At 40.1% G+C, this 23,779-nt stretch overlaps 1 protein-coding gene across 1 annotated transcript; it reads right to left on the bottom strand.

The window, feature by feature from the left end:
• Positions 1-1,282: 1,282 nt before the first annotated feature.
• Positions 1,283-22,772, bottom strand: SUPT5H (SPT5 homolog, DSIF elongation factor subunit). Its single transcript, XM_032955727.2, has 29 exons — positions 22,616-22,772; positions 21,268-21,374; positions 20,696-20,858; positions 20,042-20,107; positions 19,035-19,107; positions 18,434-18,502; positions 18,131-18,199; positions 17,586-17,616; positions 17,411-17,479; positions 16,677-16,928; positions 15,976-16,065; positions 15,104-15,174; positions 14,834-14,939; positions 14,402-14,495; positions 13,398-13,537; positions 12,464-12,619; positions 11,630-11,776; positions 11,261-11,407; positions 10,670-10,795; positions 10,358-10,442; positions 10,116-10,214; positions 9,581-9,686; positions 8,895-9,022; positions 8,484-8,592; positions 7,784-7,939; positions 7,045-7,210; positions 5,970-6,173; positions 3,798-3,893; positions 1,283-3,148 (listed from the first exon to the last, which is right to left on the bottom strand). The coding sequence occupies exons 2-29, from the start codon at positions 21,349-21,351 to the stop codon at positions 3,008-3,010; spliced, it is 3,243 nt and encodes a 1,080-aa protein (XP_032811618.1). The 5' UTR covers positions 21,352-21,374; positions 22,616-22,772; the 3' UTR covers positions 1,283-3,007.
• Between the last annotated feature and the right edge of the window lie 1,007 nt (positions 22,773-23,779).

Genomic DNA, 23,779 nt, shown 5'->3' with positions numbered 1-23,779 from the left:
GGGGGGGTGACGTCAACCACACGACACGTTGGCCGTTGTCTCCTCGCCATCACAATCTTTATTTAGACTGGAGAAATCCGAAGGGCGATGAAGCTCTTGTTTCCCTCAATGTTTCATTTAGACTGGACAAGTGCAATGAGATATGAAGATTTTTTTTTACAGATGTCCAGTAGGGGCTGGTCAGAAAGTTACCACAAACATTCTAAACATAAAACCCGATCGGAACGCAAAGTGTAGGAAAGGAAATCACTAAAAATAAGTAAACTAAAACTAAACCTTTATTTACTAGGTAAAGCCCATTGAGCTAATAGTGATTTTCCAGAAGCGACCTGGCCACAAATGATAGCTCAACGAAGTGGCTTATCATCAAGTGAAAGTTTCGCATGATGATGTGTAGGGAAAACCCGGAGGACCCGCAGAAAAAAATCCACGCGAACACGGGGAGAGAAAATTCAAACTCCAAATATACAACAGCCATCAAGGGTCGGGGTATCGAACCCACGACCTCTTGCATACCACATCCAAAACAACCCTTCTGAGTCTTCGTTGGTTCTTTGGGTAAAGTCAACTAGAATCAGAATAAAATAATAAATTGATAAAACACAATAAAATTCTCACGACGTTTAGGCCACAACACAAGCGGCCTTCATCAGGTGAAGGGACCAGACTGTCTTGAGGACAGCGCTGGAGCGCTGTCCTCCAGTCTCGTCCCTTTACCTGATGAAGGCCGCTTGTGTTGTGGCCGAAACGTCGTGAGAATTTTATTGTTATTTTATTTTATCAATTTATTATTTTATTCTCATTCTACTTGACTTTACCGAAAGAACCAAAGAAGATGAATCCTTGCAGTCACGAAAGCTTTAAATAGAAATTTAACCCTTGTGAGATTCCACTGCTGTCACCATTAAACGAGAATTTATAACCCAGATCCGGAGAAACGCTACCGCTGTGCGAACAAAGTGGAATAAACGGAGACACATCCACAATAAACGCCTCATTCGGAATTCTTTGACAGATGCAAGGTGCACTTTGAAGGCGGCAGACACACAACTGTGTGCTTTGGCTGTACTGCTCTAATACGCAAAGCATACACCTTCCCTTTGGCTTTAGTGGTCACTCATCCAAGCACTTTGCAGATTCAAACCCTCCTTAACTTAAGGTGAGACGGGATCGAACGCATTGTGGGCGATTGTCACAGTACGTGCACTTCACGATTCGGGGAAAAACTGAACGCATCACAGAATAATACTACTATCGATAAACATCACACCGCTTGTCAAGATGTGTTTTATTGTTTTATTATACATCCAGAGTTATAAGTGAACAGACTTCCAAGGTTCATTCCAGCTCACCATGTTCAACATATTAGACGGCCGAAGCACTTTACTGTACTTGCTTTCAAACAGTATCGGGACGAATTTTACAATGTTGCAACTTCTGTGACGTAAATGCTGTATTTTAACAATATTACACGTAGGGTTAATGGGTACTACCACTGGTACAATATAAGCAAATAACAGAGCACACTATTATATGTCAAAAGAAAAATAATGTGAATTACAGCTCTAAATACAAGACTATGCTCAAATAAAATGGCACCAAATTCTACAATGGTTAATGGATCATTTAAACTAGACATTGAAATTTAGTTAGTTTTTAGTCGCACTGCAACATTTACATAAACTGTTTTAACCTCCGGGTAAACTATTGCTGTGTACTTTTCGGTAATGACACACTATTTTGCAACGTACTTTCATTGAATGTATCACATTCTAATAAATGGCATCTTTTCAGCAGGCACTTTCTGGGAGATGAACCATAATGCAAGTGGACCATACTTTCAGTTTATATTTGTTTATAACAATGCTTCCCACATGTAATTAACTTACACAATGATGTACTCCATTATGAACTGTATGGTAACATTTCTGAGAACAATTAAAATGCAACATACCACTGATAATTGCATCATTGTTGTCTTAGACTGCAGGGTTTCCCATTAGACTTTCATCAAGACAAGTATTCTATCTTAATATCAAACTGGCAATAGAAAGAGAAATGTTCACACGTTAAATGTTAATGTGGCTTGCAATCATTTGATGCAAACACAAATGAACTTGAAAGCAAGCAATATTCAAAGGAACAAATAATTCTGCTTCAACATAAGATCAGTGCTTGTTAAATAAGCAAGGTCACGACCAAAGCTGTAATAAAAATGTTGAAGCTTTGAACACCAATGTATCAAACAATGACCTTTTGGTAAAAATGCTCTATGTTTTATAAACAAGTTTGCCAACTGTTTAGTCTTTATAACAACCATGTTCCCACTCACCCCACTCTGAACATACTTATGTCTCATGTACAATAAGAGGGTAAAATGAAAAAAGTTGTGGAGCTATATTCCGTGGTGCATATCAACCACAAATACAAACACGTAAGTTGGGAATTTGGACAACCCAAGCAATTAAATGAACACGAGTTGACAGTCTATTTGAATAGAATGTGTGGCATCAGGACTGTCCACACCATAATCCGTACATTGCATACATTTGCAATTTAATACAAGACCAGGTAAGAAATCAAAATATTACAAGAGCATATTTTGAAACTGCATTATAATGGCTCTGAAAAATATAACATCTGAAAAAGGAAAAATCAGGCATAACAATGAGTTTAAAAAAGTGTGGTCATGCATTGTCCAATAAGCTGGACAATAAATTTCGATTTAAAGCTTTCGTGACTGCAATGATTCATCTTCTTTGGTTCTTTCGGTAAAGAAAGAACCAAAGAAGCTGGACAATACCTTCCAAAAATGCTCTTTATCAGATTTACTGGTGCATTGAAAGGAAGTGCTTCTGAAATGCTGTCCTTTGTTATTGCAGCACTAAGTAAGAATCAGAACAGTTGGGGAGAGAGTGGGGACCACCTAAACATTGTGGGGCTATGACCCACTCACATTTCTATGCTCACAAACCGATGTGCCTGCTGAGGTGTGGAGGCAGCTGGGTTAGGTCTCCAGTTTGCCCAGGAAGCGCAAGTTAAGGATCTTAAGCTGGTTGTCCAGCTCCATGCGCACGATGCCATCCTCTCCGTCGATGCTGATTAAAGTCCCAGTTGCTTCGCGATCTTCGCCCAGAATCACCTTGACCTGAACCAAATGCACCCAAATGGTCGTTGAAGTTGCAAGAAGAGAACATAGAAAAAAAATAATCTATGCACACCTCAATTTAAAAAGTTTCATTCATTCTATATATATTTAAAAAAACGACTGTCATAATTAAACCCAAACAGCGCTGTAAAATGTGCTTGGTCACGTAACTTTTGATATCCTATATGTAAATGTTCATTTTTTACCAACTTACAGACCTTGTCGGTGTACTTCGAGACGAAGGCCTCACCGTGACCCATACTTGACCACGCGAGTCGTTGCAGGTTTGAGAATGTTTGGGAGCCAATATACATTGTTTTTTATTTGAATGCAATTATAAATAAGATGAAAACAATGAATAAACAAACCTATGGAACTCCTCTTATCCCAAGTGCTATGGGGGACCAATACCGCAGACACTGCTATCTGTTATCCGCAGGATTATTTGAAAATGTATTCGTCTTATCTGAGAATAAAAAAATGCAAATAACTCACGGATAACAGGATGATTTTTTTGCACAACATGTGGATACAAGGAGTTGTGGATTTTCAACTTTGTTGAATTGTATTGCTCATTCTCTCAACACTTTTCATGTCAAGCCATTGCTGAACACACTTGATTGCTCACGCAGACTACAAGTTTTCTTACCTTGTCATATTTTGCAGGGATAACTGGCTCTAGATGGTCACTGGCAATGCTCACTACTTTGTCGCTGTCAGGCAGGTAAACTGAGCACATTCCACCCTGCAGAGAGATGGGGAACAGTGAATACTAATTAATTTTACATTCAGGAAAGTTTGTCTTGCACATTTGTCACAAAGTCTGATACCACTCATTCACATAAAAATACAATTGGGTTTAATCATATAAATGAAAGTTTAATTTTCAAGACAACAGTCCTGCATAATCGGCGTAACCCAGTAGCGATTGTCACATCAAGGATTTAACTGAATGTCCTCAAACCAACTGATTTAACCGAGTCTCATCAGCAGGTTGTGGCCTGTTATGCTGACATAATGAATAAAATACATCCAGTATAGGCATGCATTTAAACAATGTATTATATTTTGACTGAAAGCTTTCGTGAATGCAGGAATTCATATTCTTTATTTTCCAATGGAAAATGTATTCTATTATTTTATGATTCGCTTCCAAGCAACACTAAGTCTGTGAATATCAGAACAGTTAATTATTTTTTATTTCTCTCAATTTCGATAGATTATCTAATTAGCCTGGCCTGGAGGAACTAGTTTTGCACAGAACTTCAAAATAAATTGAGTGTCCTTGTTGGCATGCATGTTCTGCCACTATTTTAGGAACCGAACAGGAGGATTTCGCCACCAATCTGGCAGTCGCCTGATGAAGCTAGTTGTAATTACTGGCGTAACATTGTACTCAGATTGTAAATGTTGTGGCTTTGCTCTCCAACACACCGGTGTGCTGCACAAGTAACAAATTGGCATGCTCTCTTTACGTGACAAACCTTACTAATTGGCTGTGTCGGGTGGTGGCGGGTTTAACACCACATTTATATATTTCCGTGATCTAACCAAACAAACCTGTATTATTAATAGATGGTAAATCTTAGCCTATAAAACCTATACAATGGTGTGTTGTCTGGCCTTTGAGCCGTTAGACAAAAACAAGTTGGCTATTGTAAACAAATGCAAGCTAGCCATAAACAAAAACCATTTTGAGTATGACAAAAGCCTCAAAGTACTTGAAAAAGGAATAAAACAAATCCCAGTAAAACAAGACCTCGTCAGTTACTCCCTTCGGAAGTATTGGAGAAGGTTGTTTGGGGCCGTTTGAGATGGAATGAAGAAGTTAACTTGTTGGTCCCCTACTCCGCCTCTCACTTGTCAGAAGGATATAAAACTATCAACTATATGAGGGCTTTTGATTTAAAGCTTTCGTGACTGCAGCGATTCATATTCTTGGTTCTTTCGGTAAAGTCACATTGAAGGGAAACAATAAAACAAATATATTTGTATTATTTTATTGTTTATATATATTTTATTACTTTATTGTTTCCCTTCAACGTGACTTTACCGAAAGAACCAAGAATATATATGAGGGCTATAAAACCTGACATTGCACCAGCTGCAAACGTTAGGCTTGGCACTCTAGTTACTACTGAACAAGGTGGTTTCATCTCCGGTTGGGGCACATTTTGAGCAGAACAATTCTTACAGATTAGATGATTCATGTTTACATTTTGCCTTCATTTAATAAAACATTCACAAATGCCACCGTGTCAATATCTAGTGGAAAAAAGTGTAATTACTGAACTACCGAGAGGTGCTTTCAGACAAACACTACCTAAATCAAGCACTCTAGCACTTGCCAAATAACCCAGACAATTACAAAAATAGGTGTTGGCGTTTGCATCGCAACACATGCTTGATTTGTCTTTACTGTACCTTCATGAAATGCAGTCAGCACTCAAACCAGACAAAGATAGCAACGCTCCAACTAAAATATACATAACTGGATGGGTGGCTGATGTAAATACTCATGATGTTCAAGAAGGGCTGAATTGCTGAAATATCAAACAAATATAGTCAAGTCTATGATTATAACAATAAAAACCACCCAATAAAACTAGTTTGGGCCACCATAATACAGTCTAATGGTTAATGAATGTTACTCATAGGGCAGGGTCAACCTACTATAAAATAGCTTTACATCCCATGCTAAACACTTTCAAAATATACAATCCTCATCAGTAGCAAAAAAATAGTTCCTTTTGTGAGGTGTGATGCCAAAGCTTGTAAAAAACAGGAGGTTGGGAGTGTGGGAGAGAAGTGGGTTACCCACCGAGATGCTGCGTATGACTCCCTTCTGCCCCACCAGCTGGGTATCGGGCGAGCTGTCGCGCACGCCCACCAGGATATCGATGGTGTGCCAATCGGCCGTGCTGGGGTCGATGGCGGAGCCTGGCGTGAGCGGGTTGTATCCGGCTGGCGAGCCTGCGCCCGGCGTCATGGGGCTGTAGCCAAGCGGGCTTGGGCTGGGGCTCGACTGTGAAGCAGCAGGAGGCATTGTGATGTTTGTTAAAACTCGAGCAGTTTGGCAACACTCCTATCCACTGACATAGATAATTGATTCCAGTGGAAAATCGATATACGAATGCCAGACATCCCAATCGTAAGGAAATCCACACAAGCAATGGCTGTGTGCAACTGCAACTATTACGATTAACTTTCTCAGAAGGCTATTGGGAGCGTGATAGTCTATAGGTGGAAGTGCAAGATCAGTGGGAGGATGAGTAGCAGAATCAGGGTGAGCATGGAAGGTGGTGCTGAACACCAATGTGCTGATCACATCACAATCAGCAACAGGGGTGGGTAAGGAAGAGGTGGTTGTGCTACATATAACCAAATGTGCGAGTCTGGTTTAATTTTGGCAAACACATGTTATACTGATTGAATTTCTATGAACATGTAATACTGTACCAACTACAACACCTAAAGAGTACCATAAATGGTTATTTTATGACACTTGAACCTTATGGCGGGACCCCAGGGTCCCATAAGCCCCCGGCTCTCGCATAAACTGCGTTGCGACGTCATTTTATGTCTGAAGGCGAACGACAAGGCGATCTATTCCTCTCGACGAGCTTTACACAATGCGCTAATCAAAGTTTCAAAGTTTTGTTTCTTCTGCGCATTCATCCTCGCTGCGCTTGGACATGACAACAGACTGATCCGCGCCAGGTGGGTCGCGGTGTGTGTGTGCGCGCTGGTACGGAGTCACCAAAAATACATCAATTAATTACGATTTTTGACTTCCGTTTATTCAGGACCCCAGGGTCCCGCCATAAGGTTCACTTGTCAAGTCATCTCAAACGGGAAAAAAGTGGACTGTGAATTGTCACACTCCCAATCTTCACCTGGTATGCCATGGGAGATGGAGTCGGATGGAAGCTGGCGGGTGACTGCGTGTTCTGGTAACCCATGGGGCTGGGTGCTGGATGGAAACTCTGCGGGCTCGGCGTTGGATGGTACGAGCCTTGTGGCGAGGGCGTCGGGTATGGGGAGTATTGATCCGTGTTGTACCTTCACACACATTTAAAGGGAAGGTTGAAAAGATGCCATCCTTATCACCCTCGTCAATGTTAATTACTAGTCCTTGTTTGGTCCATTACAAGTGCTATGAGCTGTATGCTGCATGGGAATTATAAGATATAATGAAATTATCAAATCAATTGACTTTTAGGCAACTTCTAAACATGTTTTAATTTTATATAAAAAAACATTGCAAGAGATCATTAAAGGATCAACATACTGTTGCCCCACTCGATTACCTTCTTTGACTGCAGTTGACAAAAAAATATTATTTTAATATATGATTGCCCATCACACTTCAATTACCAAGAGTAAAATGTAAGCAATGAAATAATGACTCAAGTATGTGCAGTTAATCATTTAAAATTGACTGTACCAGTTGATGGAAATACCTGCTATATACATTTTAAGGGCATAGATACCGACATTTCATAACCCCCACAACGAATGTACACAACGCATAATCGCTATCTTTACATGTAGAATGAAATTGGCTACCAATCCCTGGAGTGCCAATGTAAAGTGTACGTGTGGGCTTTTGGTGCTCAGCGTAAAACTACTCACAGGGCCGGTGTGCCAGGCGTCTGCGGGTTGTAGGTGGTGTTGACTTGAGGGGAGGGCACATCTGTGTACCCTGGCGTCTGCGGTGTGGACTGGCCCCCATAGGGCTGTGGAGATGGTGACGGCTCATCGAATGTGTACTCAAAATCCTCATCTTGCCTAAACACGAACAGAGCAAACTGTCACACTCTCCAGCTTCAAGTCACTGAGCATGGTGTCGCACACCTGTGGAGTAAGTGGCTTACACGGAGATGATCATACATGTGAACTCCCAACCTACAACATGTAGGAAGCCAGGAGACCTAATAAATTTGTGCATATTTTGAAAGTCATCCAATAACATGCATGTTTTTTTCTGGGTACTGTGGTGTTCTGCCAAAATCAAAATACTAATTGTGGAAATAGACAAACATCACAATACATAATTATCATGACAAAGTCCTAAAAGTCTGTGTCTTTCCTGGATAAAGGATGTATTATTAAATACATTCTGCAAAACATTCAAACACTTCCGGGTTGACAACTTAACGATCTAAATTCCCCAAGTTGTGGAAACAGGTATCCAAATTGGTGGATGCCAAAATGAACCTCTAAGAGATATTGAACTGGCTTTACATTTTATAGCAAAATGCTCAATGTACACTACACTGCTGTTTCATCGCTGTTGTTATTTACACAATGAAGCACCAGTTACTCAATGTACCTGGATGGGGTGTTAGCGTTGCTGGGATCCCAGGCGCCACTCTGTCCCGGTGTACGGCTTCCATCATGCAGTGGTGTCTGGGAGCCATAGTGCGGTGTCCTGTTGCCGGCTACATAAAACATAGTACATTAAAATTGGGAAAGGATACATAACTAAAAAATATATCTTGTATTTTAATTGATATTTTAATTTACTAACTTCAGTTATCAAAACACAGAGCAAAATGCAAACTATAAAGAAAACTGACTTTGCAGACGTGTTAAATAATTGCCAGCTGGCACTGCATAAAATGTACGATTTGATTATTTCATAAGCTATAGCAAAAAGTATTATAAGCCACACCTATTACAGCAGTCTTCAAAGCTTTATTAAAATTATAAATTAAACACATCACATGTACACAGGGCTTACCATCATGCAGGGGCGTCTGCGATCCATACATTGGCGTGCGTGAGCCAGACCCATACATCGGAGTCTGGGACCCATACATGGGTGTGCGACCATACGTGGATGTCTGGCCAGTCCTCCTGATCCCATCCCTAAACATGCACACATAAACAAGCTGCTCATATAATATGAAAGATTTTACAAACTTATGTGGTGGTGAAAGAGGTGGAACTATAGTGGTTAGTAGTTGATAGTAAATATTAAATGATTCATGGTAACACTAGGTAATGCCCACCTCATGAAAAATTAATGACCAGATATTTTGTTTTACACCACCTTTACAGTAAATGGGGGAAGTGTTGGCAGTAGTTCGCACGCGCACTGTGCTATGAAACTGACGACTAGAGTTAAATTATTGACCACAGATAAAACTTCTGGCAAGCAAGGTCATATGACCATCATGGTGTGGGGAGAAATTAATTCAGTGGATTTTAAATAGTTGTAAACGATTAATTGTGAAATAAAAAGTTATGCTTTGGTGACAAAACTGTAATATGAATATTAGTTTGCGTATGATGGCATGATGTGATCAATGTCTCGGCAAGCTGTGTAATGTCTTTGATGTCTATTACAAATGTGTGTACATATGCAAAGAGTATGTTTCCCTCAACAGTGCGGTTTATGTATTCGATAACACAAACAAAACACACCGCATAGAATGGAGGCGGGTCCTGTCCACTGAAATGGTCTGGCACGTTGAGTGCAGCTCAACACGAGCAGTCGACTCTGTCGCGTCCTTGACCACACCAATGTATCCTGAAGAAAGAGTGCAACACCTCTTGCAACAGCTGCTCATGCAACTGGCCATCGTAAGGAACCCACATTTACACACATTGCACATGATGTGCACTCGCGTGCACCTGCTGAAGCAGTTCTCTTGACATTCATGACCCATATTTGTTTCAGATGAGTGGTGTTGGAACAGTTAAGTGTATTGCTCTAAAAATGGTGACGTAATTTTGATTCCCAGCCAAGGATAACATCAGTGGCGAGTGATATCTGAACCTGTCCTGGGCCATTAACCAGCGAGGTGACTTAAAGTCATAACACTTCCACATCCAACAAAATGTCTGGAGACCTTAACCTACCAATGGGCTGATAAAGGGTTGTATAACATTTATCAGACATAACTTCTAAAACTTGAGCCCTCTTTTAGTTTCTTTCATAATACACATTATTAGTTACCTTTGTAAGGACCGTGGGTGATGCGCACCGTCTGCCCAATGAGCTCCGTGTCTCTGCGGCCTCTGCCACGGCCCATGTTCTGCTGCATTCTCTGCATACCTGTGCCATTCAATATGCCAAAGAAAAATCAAACACAGCAATGTAGATTTAATTCCAGGGTCTTGCAAGTCAACAAAGCTGTGTCGACCAATTCATTTGTTGATTAGGATGCAAAAAGTAAAACACATTGTTGTTGCACCCACCTCCTCCGCTGGGATGCATGGGACTGGCGAGGCGAGGGCTTTTGGGGGCAAATGTCCCGACTGAAAAGTTGGTCACATCTCTCGGCTGCACAGAGTGGACAAGGGCAGCAAATGTAAGTGAAAACATCAACCAAAAGTACAAAATCGTAGCACTGTATAACCTCGTTTTCTTCAATGAAACAAATCACAGATGATCTTGATTTGAATCTTTCGTCAGATTAGGATAGTGTATTCCTCTCTGGAACAATACACAGGTGCCATTGCAGTAAAAAAACGACAGAAACCAAACACAACGAATGAGAAGATTCCCACCTTGGCCCCACCAGCCAGCACCACGTGCCGAGTCTTGCACACAAACATGCCTCCGTTCTCCACAAGCCTCTTTGAGTGCAGGAACGCGAAGCTGCGATACAGGTGCCTCACCTCCCCCTCTCGGCCCTGCCACAGCAGACAAACCAAACCGATGACCAATCCTGTTATCCACTCTCTCAGGCTTCCCTGGGCAATCCTCCAGCACATGTTAGGCGTTTGCTTCTGAAGGGAACAAGGCTTAATTACAAAATTCTACACGATCCGAGGATATCACATTAAGGTCTTCTTTGCAACATGTATCAATCACATTTGGTTCTCACTTCATTTAAAGAACATAAATTGAAAGTGTAATAAAATTCCAAACCAGAATAACCTAATTTTTTCTAAAAAAAGTTCAAATATATCACAGTAAGGCATACTTTACATGTGGTTCTTGATTTAAACAAAATAATATTGAATAATTGCCTCAATAAAAAATGCTTACTCTGTCTTGAAATAACGTCAGAAGAGTGATAGAAACTAATCCGTAAATGGTAAAATTCCAACAATATTTTTTTAAAATTCTGTAGCCATCAAATGGATAAAACATACCGAATGGGGACCATCAATAACCTTGACGATATCCTTCACTTGGATGTTGTTCTGCTCTGAGTCAAGAGCCACAGCGTGCCGGTTGTCTCTCTTCTTCGTCACCGCCTGGTGCTTCAGCGTTACCACTTTTCCATACATATTCAACACCTGGGCGCACAAAGGCCACACCCATAACAGTTAGAAACAGGACTGGGATGTTTAACACTGCCTGAAATCGAAACCAGTAGTTCAGTGGTGCCAGCTCTATTTTCCGACAAGGTGCTTAGCAACTTAAGCCACATGGCCACCTCCAGGGTTGAACATTTTGACGTCTAGAAAGCGGCCATCGACATCAACTGCTGCTGTGCGGCAAGTCGTGGCTCGGCTGACCTGGAAGGTCTCCCTCTCAAGGCGCACAATTACGCCCACGGTCTGTGGGTCAAGCAGCACCAGTTCGCCCCACTCGTGCTGCCCGCCCGAGTCCACGCCCGACGCCGTCTCCGAGCACAGCTGCAGGTCGCGCGGCAGCACCTTGAGCTGTTGGAGGGGGGGGGGGGATGACACAGGGGCAGCACTCGCTCATCAGTAAATAAAGCTGCAATATGCTCAGACTTTCACACAGCAACCCAATAATATGTAACACTTTAACTTGAGACGAAAACATCTGGAATGTGGAATGCACCCGAATTTGTCATGTGGTTTACATATGACATGTTTTACACAAGTGAATGAGCATGAAATCAGTCAATTTCATAAAATATAAAGTACACAAAAATGCCAACTTGGTTTAATATATGCAGAAATATTTCAACTAGCATCAATGAGTGCAATGACAACATTACTGATACTGTATTCTCCAGATTATAAAATGCTTTGGAAAGATGCACCTCTAAATTGTGATTAGGATAAAAAAAGTTAAACAAGCATTACTATAAAGAGCCACCTTCTATGAAATGATTACGAATGTGCTGCTTTAAAATGCATTCGCGACGTATTTCTGGTAGATTATTCTGAATGTCTTCTGTTGTCGAATCCTCTCGGTGTTATTTTATTGCGACGGAGAATCGTTTTGCAAAAGAGAATTCCAAGCCACTATTCTGGAAGACAAACGTAATCTGAAGATTCTAAGGTGCTTTAAAATACAAGGGAACAAAATGTGTCTTATAATTAAAAACAATATAGTATCATAGAGTAGCAGAACACTGAAATTGCTAGAGAAATCACCTCGTGCATGGTGAGGTCAGAGAAGAGGATGACAAAGTTCTCCTCTGCACGCACGATGAGTCCTGTGTCGCCCTCGTATCGGCCCGCGATCACCTTCACGTGGTCGCCAATCTTGAAGTACTTGCGCAGTTCATGCGCTGGGAACTCGAGCGGGTCCTATATGCAAACAAGATCCATTTGGCTTACAACACGTGCATCGCATTAAATGAGTAGTAATATCAAACTAAACATTAGATTTTTTCGCTGGCCGCCTTGTTGGATTACTGGCACGCGGGTAAGCGTGCGTGCGCGGTGGTGTCGTCCACACGCACGTCTTCATGACGACGTTACCCGCATCCCAAAGCGTTCAGCCGGGTTTGTGCATGCTTACATTACACCTCTCCCCATTCACCCTCCTGCACCCCAGTCCGTGCATCCCGCACAAAGGCGTGGGTTATCCTATCATACTATGTTTGAAAAAAGATTTGCTCACTGGCTGGAGGGGAGGGGGGGAGGGACGGTCACATTCTTTGGATGTGTGGGCTGCTAGTATTATGCTCAAGGCAAGCTTCACATCGTTCATGTATTCTTCTGATATTACAGCAATCCTGAAATATCTTATATCATTTGTCTTTAGAACTGTATTTCCAGTTGTTGACATTTTACTGTTTTATTTGATGCATGCAGTCATTTAAATCTGAATTATTAATGTTTTGCTACATGTGATAATGTGACAATCATGTTAATGCAATCGCAATTTCATTCTGATTGCTACCAAGCCAGACATAGAACCAGAATAAAGGTGTTTATTCCCTTATGTCATTTTCGACTGAATACACCATATTCATAACCTTAATAGAGCGGCTAAGGATAGCTAAAATACTTGTCCTGCTCCTTTATAAGGCACCACGGTATCAATTACTTTTCAGGGAGAAAAATTAACATTTCCCATCACCTTGAGGTCTTCGTGCTTTGGCATGATTGTGATTTTGTTGCCATCGACACTGAGCACTGTGCCCTGCAGATTGATCAACTCTCCCTCGCACACTTCCACGTTGTCTCCAGGCTGGAAGTTGTGATCCTTCTCACCTTTACCTGTCATGCATAAACAAACACAACATAGTAAGGCTCCTCAATTGGGGGGTGGCTATTGGTGTACACTATCTATGGCAGTAACTCCTGTTATCCCTGGTCAGCAACAGATAAACACAGAACAATGGGATGAATTTGCTGCTACTCTTGGGTTACGTTTTATCAATGGAAAGATACGCATAAAAGGATGAATGTAGAACTTTCGAGAAACCATTTATTGGTAACTTAATCTCAGAAACACAGACCATGGTATGAGTCACCACTTTCAGAGGATTTCTCTAATCCAGGTTACGCCAATTAAGATACGAAGTCTGAATTTAATTTAAGCTACGTTCAAATCTGGACAAAATGTTATACAAACAGCATTTGGAATGTGGTCCATTATTGGTCATGGATAAATAAATGTTTTTGCCAAGAGTCAAATGAAAAAGAAAGTTCACAATTACAGGAATCTCGCACGATATGTTAAATAAGCTTGCTCACTGTTTCCATTGCCAAGGATCATTGATCGATGCTAAAGTGATGTGGTGTGACAAAGGTTACGTGTTTCTCAGCATTGCATTTATTATTTGAATTTGTTTACATGTATGTTTGTCAAAATCCCTAATAAGGGAAGTAGTGGCCAGGTATAAATGTACTGCGACATGAAAAAAGGCACTGGTTAGATAGTCAAATATCATATATCCTATTAATATATAAAAAAAACATACCTGTTAGGCATTAAAAATATATATTATTAAACATGAGGTTTAAAGTTTACGTATTTATATGTTTAGACTTCTGTTTAATCTATAGATTTCCACATTGTCTGCAATTAAATTGCTTTAGTCATATGTTTACATTATTTCACTAAACAATAAACATTACCCTTTGCTTCAGAGACGAGCTCCAAATCGACTCCTTCTGGCTGATCCTCAAACTTCTCCAGCTCAGATAGCGTAGGCTTCACTCCCTCAATGATCTGCATCAATCAGCAGTCGTCATTTCAGAAATAGTCAAGCTCACTTGCCCAGACAGCAACACCACACTAAACTTCAAGAAAAATGTATTTAAATGCAAATTTATCTATTGTTCCAATATTCCTTGCGTTCAACATTATATTCCAGTAAAGCAGCCCCTACAGACAATTGTTAATTCATGAACTCCACTAACAGCACAAATTTTAAATATGGCAATCAATGTTGTTGCCTTCCAACACTTAAAAAGCAGAGTGCATATAAATATACATAATAAACTAATTACATGCAAGTGTAGCTATAGTCTGCAGCCAACAGGGTATTAGTCTTCACCGCAACTCACCACAGCCGACATGGCGAAGCCCTTAATGAGGAAACCCTTTCGGGTGTATTTGTTTCCTTCAAACTGCAGAAAATCACCATCTGATGTCACCTCGCCTCCCAAAGACCTGAGCAGCAATGTGACAGGTGACATCACAATTTTGGAAAGGCTACATACAAAAGGGTGCTGAATTTACGCATTCAAAATTTCATTTGTATTGAACCATATCACATGTATTCTATGCACTGCCGATTGCATTTCATAATACGGGTCATTAATATTGATAAGAACCTTATTTTGTCGACGTCAAAGAGTCTCTGTGGTGGCCTCTTGTAGCGCTTTCTCTTGGCAAACCAGTCTTTCTGTAATCACAAAGCATTGGGTATTTTTGCAAAAATACATTAAATAAATATAGGAAATGTGTAAACAAAAGGATTTATTCATTGTGCCTGGCAACGCAATCATCATCATCTTCGTCAAATATTACCTATGCACTGGTGGATGAAGGCCACCTCATGTTGTCGTCATCCATTAAGGTCCAACAATGCCATTCCACCACCAGTTTAGTCCATTGGCTATCATTCCTATGATAAATGTGTCCTGCCAAAGACCTTGAAACCTTACATAACAGTCAATGTCTCTATTTGGTGTTTTTTTTCTCCTCTGATCCATGTCTTCCTCTGTTTCTCAACGTAATTTCCAACCGACGTATCTTCAATATTCAACTTTTTTTTAATGTTCATTGTTACAGTCCACCCAAACCATGGTCAGTAAAGATGAACTACCTAAGAATGTGCTTCGTTTTACACATGGGTATGTTTTTCTTATAATCAAATTACATTTTCCAAGAGTACTTCCTCCTGCCCTTGATTACCTGTGTTGCAACATATTGATCCAAATCTGGTTCTCTAATTGAGCTTGGATGACTGCATCATTGTCCAAGGAATCAAATAACTGAAGCTCAAAGGCAAAATGTTGTGATACGTTACTGGTTTTGGGACTAGAAAAAACGCTATTATGATATTTAAATGTGTGCACGTTACTTGGGATTAAACATATTTAAATACCGTTATATATATGAAATTACTTTAGACTATATACACATAATTACCTTGTTTCAATACAATGTTATAGAGCATCATCTGTACTAAAATATTACTTACCATGCTCATGCGGGATTTGATGCGTTCATAGTCAATGCGTGGGATGAGCTTCAGCCCAATGGTATTCTGACTGGGCTCCACATAATCCACCTTGCAATCACAATGACAGTGTTTTATCATCATCATCATCACCTTCTTTATAATGGACAACACACTGCACGTTTCTAGTGCAACTCCAGAATGTTCAGTGGTTCATGTCAAAACAGTGACTATTTTAAGAGATATATATAATTAATATAAAATGAAGTCAATTCTGCAAAAAATATTCAGAGTACAATGCCTATATAGAAAATAAAAGAGGGAAGACCAAACGATTATTTGATTTAAAACAGAATAAACAAAAGTTACGGTCTGAGGGACTAACTAAAAGCCTTCATTACACCTGTTTTCAGCCAACCACTACACCATTTGACTAAATATTAAGGTTTAAAAAACAATACAATGCATAGGCGTGAGTACATGTATAAGTTTTTGGTCAATCTACTGCTAAAATAAGGGCCTCCCCACACCATGCGGGTTGAGGATAACAGTGGTCCCCCATCCAAGCACTATCATGGCTCAAGCCCTGTATAATTTCCCGAAAACTGATAAAGATCGGGTGCATTCAGCGTTTACTGGCACAAAGCAAATATTTCCAAGCACCATCACAGACAGAAGCCAGTGACCAACGCAATCGTTTTTCTCCACGCGCTCATCTGCACCTGCGCAATGTCATCCTTGAAGATGCCCCGCCTGAGGCGCACCCAGGACTTTGGCTTGAGGTTGGTCACCTCATTCACCACCTTCATCACGTCCGTCATCTCCTTAATGGGCACCATCTGCTGGTTCCAGAAGCCCATGCGCAGGTTTCCGACTCCCTCGATGGCCTGCTTAACATGGGTCTGCTTGTAGGCCTCGATGTAGATGTAGCCCTTCAGGTGCTCCGGGGCTATCACGGACTTGATTTGCATTGGCTGTGCGATGAATGGAGCAAAAGCACAAAAAAACAAAGGACATGGTTAAGACACCCAGCAGAACACAAAGTGTCCTCATAAATGTTACTGGGCTGTGCGCCCTGGTACAACAGCATTCGCAGAGCTTTGTTAACTTTGTAAATATTGTAACATGGTGAATTGTTTTCAGCTACAGAAAAATTACTTAGACCATATTCTCCAGATTATAAAGCTGGGTCTTATAAATCAGCTATGTGACTGTGTGCGAGACAAGAATTGTAAAACTTTGACATCGGACACATGTTTGGGGATGTATCTAATTTTCCAGGGCATCTCATGCAGGTTTAAGATATTATACTGACAGTTCATAAATGTAGGAGTGCTTGAAAATATGTCTGGTGGCGAAAGATAACGATACAGGAAATACACCTGATAGGACATTACCCTCATTTGTAAAGCGTAAACAATTGTGGTTTTGTGCAAAGATAATAAAGACCACTTACAGTGTCCGAGAACTGGTAAGCAATGAACTTCCGCATCAGTCCAATGGCTGTTGCTCGTTCCTCGCCAAGCTTGAACAGAACATTACAAAGCAATTAAAAAAAAAACTGCAAATGAGACAAATTACGTTATGCTAAGATCTGCAAATTAAGGTATATGTTCAATACTTCCACACACCTTGCACTTCACGGTCCACAAATTGGGATCCCTGTAAAACACATCATGGTTTGTTAGCCAAAATAATGTGGGAAAAGTGGTACATTATTAGTTATCACAGGTCATACAAAAATGTAATGAATGATTAAATTATATTCTTCTGCTTAAAATAAATATGAATGCAATCACTACATAGATAACATTTTCTTCAACGTATGTGAAATGTAACTTCTTCACGAAAACTCTCCAGCCACTGTATATTCTATATTCACTACAATGGCAAAAAAAAACTTATGGAAATTATTTCAAACACCCCCCCCCCCCATTATGTTAATCAATAAAATTGAAATCGGGAATACTTGCTGAATCGCAATCAATTTTAATCAAATTTTAAAACTTGTATAGGTGGAACCCAAGCTATTGTTCAAATATAAACAAAGGAACAAGCTATTGCAAAGATTTAATGGTAGACTTATCTTAGATGTAACGGTTACACTAGTATAACAATGTTCACTTTAATTCAATGCTTATTACAACAAGAAATGAAAATTGAGGAAAAATCCTACTTGACTCCAGGCAACAGTTGCTGTTGAGTAATGTCATCTGATAGTTCATCGGAACCACCAACTCCATAGCTGAAAAAAATATAAATTATCACAATAAAAACCTTTTAATATGGAATAAAGCTGAAACAATTGCGTCCCAACATATGAAAGTGATTAAACTCATTGTTCTCATAATACTGGATGGATACTTTAAACACAAATGGACAGTATGAAATAGCAGTTTTCACACGAGAAACAGAACGTTTATTTTATATTGCAGGACACTACATTGGTATAGGTGTATGATTAAAACAAACCACTTACTGTTCTCCAGTCGAGCTATTGGCGTACTTCTTCATGTAATACTCACCCAATTCCTCCTCACGCTGTTCCCTGAAAGATTAAAGTGAACAATTATGGTACAATACAAATTTTATTTTGTAATGCAGAAAAATATAATTGTCACTGTCAGATATAGTGAGCTATGTCAAAGGCAATTATTCAGCTACAAGTTGGCAATGGCAGACAACCATACCTTGGCAAAAAAACACCAATTAACTATAATAGCATTGTATAAAGTTAATCAGCAAAACATTTCTTGCTGGTTTTCAAGAGCACATTCAATGTAATGTGTTTACCAAACCCCAGGATAGATATCTCGAGGAAGACAGAAACCATCAAAGAGCCATATTCCCTAAAACATGCTGGGAGATTCAAAACTCTGGCCAAGAGGATGCCTTCTTACATCTGTAGACACATACCCATATAAATGAATAACTTATTTGATGGTGGCACATCTAGGGTTTGTCTGTTTAGATTGTGATACGATTACATAAGCCTGCATGGTAATGACACACAACTTATACAAAATAAGTGTCCTTATCCAAGGAGCAATAAAACATCTTTTTTCATGGAGAGGGCTTACCTCCATAGGTTCTGCAACCTCCGCGCACCAGAATTGTCATCATTTCGAATCGGAACATCATCAATGTTTGTGGCTACAAAAAAGTACATAGGATTGTGTTAAAATAGTACTTAAAAGTATGCGGGTAATATGTTTTTAAAGAGCACTATTAATAAGCAAAGATTAACAAAAACCGGTTAGTTTTTTAACAATATTCTGCCTTACACAACCCCTTTCAGTTTTTAGCAGAGATAATTCTCCCAGTATTGTCATGATAAACAAACAAATGTGCGTAGAACAAAAGTGCACGAAAACTTCACCGTAAATTATTCAAAGCACCCTCCACTCACCCCCTCTATATTAAGACCAACAATGAAATGTGATTTACATGCAAGTAAAAACAAGGTATAAAAAACACCTTAATCTATGACAAACCATTCCTCAAGCGTCCCAAGGTCAATTAGCACATGCATAATAATATGCAAAAGGTTAAAAAAATATTTAAAAATCAAAACCTACCATCAAGTTCTTCTGCTCAGGATTGATGATCACACATTGACCCAAACATTACCAGCACAATAACACAACCATTCATGAAAAGGCAAAATGGGAGGAAACCAAATTAAAACAGGAGAATGGAAAATGTGTAATAAGCACCGAAGCAAGGTGCAGGAAATAGAGGAAAAATGGGGGAAATAATGTTGTGCAAATAACTCAGGATGGAAGCCACTGACACACAATTAAATTGCGTTTAGAGTATATGACCAAATCTACCAAAGTAATAATAATCAACATATGTGGGACTGTACAAGTCCAAGACATTATACTGAAACAATATAAAAATTTAATAAGCAGTTGGTTGAATATTGCTGCAAATTGAAGTCAAAATAAATTAGCCTTTTGTGTATGGAAACTTTAGCATAATTTTTTCTTCACATGAAAAGAAACGCAGTGTTTTAGTGGCATCCATTCTCAATTGCAAATCAACCCGATACACACTGCCAATGCACCACCACGACTGTCCAAACCTTTCTCAAGGATGTCTTCTGCTCCATCTTCCCACTGTTCGTCGTCCTCATATTCATCATCAACATCTGCAGAAAAACACCAACATCTCATATGAATCCCATCATTTCAACAGAAAAAAATAGCGAAGATACAATGTGATCACACTGATATTGGCCGATTGATTTATATTATTGTATAAGCTTTAAAAACGAGTGCTTTATTGTAAAGCACGGACATTCAATCTAATTTCACTGCAAACTTGCAACCTGTTCAGAAATTTGCCAATACCCATGTATATCACTTGACAATCATCAGTACACCAAGAAAAAACTACAAATGAAGTTATTTAGAAAAAAAATAAGTAATTTCACAAGTAAAATTTGTACCTAACAGTGCCAATTAATCGTTTGGTGTCCCTTGTTAGATGAGCAATTATTGTGTTAATATTTCTTGGTAATTTTTACAAAGGTAAAACAATTAACATTTCTATGATAGGGGTCAGTTAATGCACATTAATAACAGTACAGGCTTGTCACAAATCGTTACATATTTTATTAATGCAAGATAGATTACAAAACAGTAATTATCAACGAGAATTTGAACTCGTAACTATCAGATGCTACATTTGATGTATTTGTCAATGCGAACCAGGTGTTTCTGCTAAAGTGCATTACCAGCTTCATCCAAGATGAACTGGCTGTGACGAGGCTTCTTCCTTGTCCGACCCGACTCCTCCTCCTCTTCCTCCTCCTCATCATACTCGTCTTCATCTACCAAGTCCTCGCCTTCTCCTTCCTTATCGCTGCCAGTAACGCTGCCCTTCTCTGACGGTTCATCCTTTATGACAACACGAAAAAGACTTCACGAGTTGAGGTAATAGCCAAAACAGGAAAACAAATTGTGGCTAATTTGCGCTTTAAAGATAAGTTATGTCCACAATTATTAAAACAAAGGATGCACTCATCATGAAAACATTAAAGCTGCTATAATAAGTTAATTAAGTGAAACAATAAGAACCAAGAATATGAAAGCTTTAAATCAAAAGTTAATTAAGCATAGGTTTTATTTTAGTCTCTGTCATATTAGTCAATGGTATATAATTTGCTAAACAGGACATGAGCAACTAACTCAACACAGACCAAAGAAGCGTGTATAGGTTCATGTAAGAAAAGATGTGTTTAACCAATGTGTTTACTGCCAACTAGTACGTTAAACAATAGTTTTGGGTTGTTATAAAGGTTCTCACCTCCTCTGCCTCTTCGGCCTCACTGCCGTGGAAGCTCTCCTGCTCCTCGTTGTCCGAGGAGTTGCTGCCTTCACTGTCCGACATGGCTGTCCCGGCCTCTCGGGCACCTGACAACAATATAAATACAGGCAAAACGGTTTCAATCCCCAAACATGCCATAAAAATATATAAGACGTGCACAACTCATCTATATTCACAGCACAACCTCTCTTCTTTATTCACAATGTTCACGTTATCTATTCACACTCGCCGATACGCATTTTGTATTGCCCGTTTACTCCTTGAATTTAAAAAATGTTTGTAATATGTAAGTATTTTTCATGTTTTAACCATTGTTAAATTACTACCAATATAAGGTCCCATAGGTATTAGTATTAATGGGTGAGGTCTTCCGGAAATACAAAACTTATCCAATTCACCATTCAACCGAACTTGCAGTACAAAACCACGCATCCTCAATTTTCACCCAATGGCCAATCTTCATTTAAAGCGGAGGTTTCCATAGCGTGTTACAGTGATAAGATGCCACACGAATTAATCATGACACTTTCCTCTGAAATTTAATATTGTGAAAGCGACGGTTCTATATTTTTCAGTGTTAAAATAGCAAGGGCATAGAGGAGACTCGTCGGATATATGTAGAGGTTCTGAATATAATGTTTTCTCCAAATTCTCCATTATATTATTTTAATAGGGTGTTTAAAAATGGACCACACTATTTTGATTGTATGGCTTCCTTTTCCATGTGTTTTGCTTCTCACTAACGAAGCTTCTGACTCATGTGGGAGAACCATGGATAACTTCAGCCCCGATTGTAGGCGAGAGAACATATTTGTTCATAATGGGAAGTGTCTCCCTTTCAATAATGGGGGGGATACGTGAGCATAAGGATAATGCAGCAAAAATATCCATTGTTGTACTGCTATCTTCACCAGCTCGCACTGACCAGTAAGCAGAAATATGGGCAAATAACCCCACACGGCAGACGGAGGCCGTCATCCAGCAGTGGATTAACAATCAGGCGTACACGACCGCGTTAATTTCAATACAGGCCGCTGCACAGTGGCTCTCTGCACTCAGAAGCAGCAGTTGTCAACTCGACACGCGCTCACGGTGCCGGCCATCGCGTTACACAACCACGTTAACGCCTGTGTAAAATATGAGACGCGTTAAATATAACCGATCGGATAAACTACGAATGTTAACGTTTTAAACCCTCTCCGCTGGGGCACGCTATGTAAAGCCTGCACTGGGCCTAGGAAAGCGAGGCCTACACATTTGCACAAATGTTTTGACCACACTTTCAACATCTGTCAAGATTCCAGCGATGCTTTACGTGTGCCCTTACCTGCCGCGCGCAGCTCGCCGAATCGCCGCGCCTTAAGTTGTTCGTAAACAAACCAAAAAAGCCGCGCGCCGCGACTCGACGCAGTTAATCGCCAACGCGGGCAGAGAAAGCCCACTTAAGCGGTGGTCGAGATGACGGAAGCCGGGACGCACTTTGGGAGGAAACGCGTTTGGTAATTGTCACGCCGCTGCATTGGGGCTCAATGGGCTTGACAATGACACGCATGGGCAACAGTCGGTTCACATACCGCGTCAACCACACGGTTTAACACGTAGGCTTTCGCGGCCAATATCATCCATAATATAGGGTGTTTTTTTTGTGGGTTTAGATCGCGTGAATATAAATGTGTCGTTAAACCCGCCACCACCCGACACATCAGGCGACAGCAACAAACCCGGCTGTCGCCTGATGAAGATAGTTGTAATTACTGGCGAAACGTCGTACTCAGATTGTACATTTTGTGATTTGCTCTCCAACACACCGTGTGTTGGTACTAGTAACGAACTGGCATGTTCTGTTTACGTGACAAACCTTACTACTTGGCTGTGGCGGGTTTAACGCCACATTTATATATTTACGGAATATACCCCCCCCCCCCACCACAAAAAAAACCCTATATTATGGCCCACACGGTTTACCCCGTAATTTTTGTACGGCTAAATTGAGTTTTCAGGTCCATACGGCGTACCGCCATATGGACCTGAAAACTCCCTTGTGATGGGACTTTGTAGGATGAACCTTGAGATTTATAAGGCCACAGGTGACCAATAAGATCTGAATTAAATTTTGATTTAAAGCTTTCGTGACTGCAGTAATTCATATTCTTAGCTCTTTCGGTAAAGTCACGTTGAAGGGAAACAATACAATAATAAAATATATATAAAACAATAAAAATTCTCACGACGTTTCGACCATAACACAAACGGTCATCATCAGGTGTGAAAACCCAACGGCAAGAAACATTTGAAAGAAGTGGCGGTTTGCATGTATTTATTTATTTTAAACGTTTGCTTATTTATAAAAAAAACGTCAGCGCCACGCGCAGCGATTTGGCAGTTTGTTTAGAAGGACGAGTCCATCTATGTTCTGAGAAGAGGAGGGGGAGACGAAAAAATTAATGTATGCTGTCTGAAAGCCACCGTAAGCATGAACAATCAGGTCTTA

The sequence above is a fragment of the Petromyzon marinus genome, chromosome 17 (assembly GCF_048934315.1).
Source record: "Petromyzon marinus isolate PM22_M1 ecotype Great Lakes invasive population chromosome 17, UKy_Petmar_22M1.pri1.0, whole genome shotgun sequence".
Taxonomy (NCBI): Eukaryota; Metazoa; Chordata; class Hyperoartia; order Petromyzontiformes; family Petromyzontidae; genus Petromyzon; species Petromyzon marinus.
Note: the sequence above shows the minus strand (reverse complement) of the source record. Positions and strands in the feature narration are given on the sequence as shown.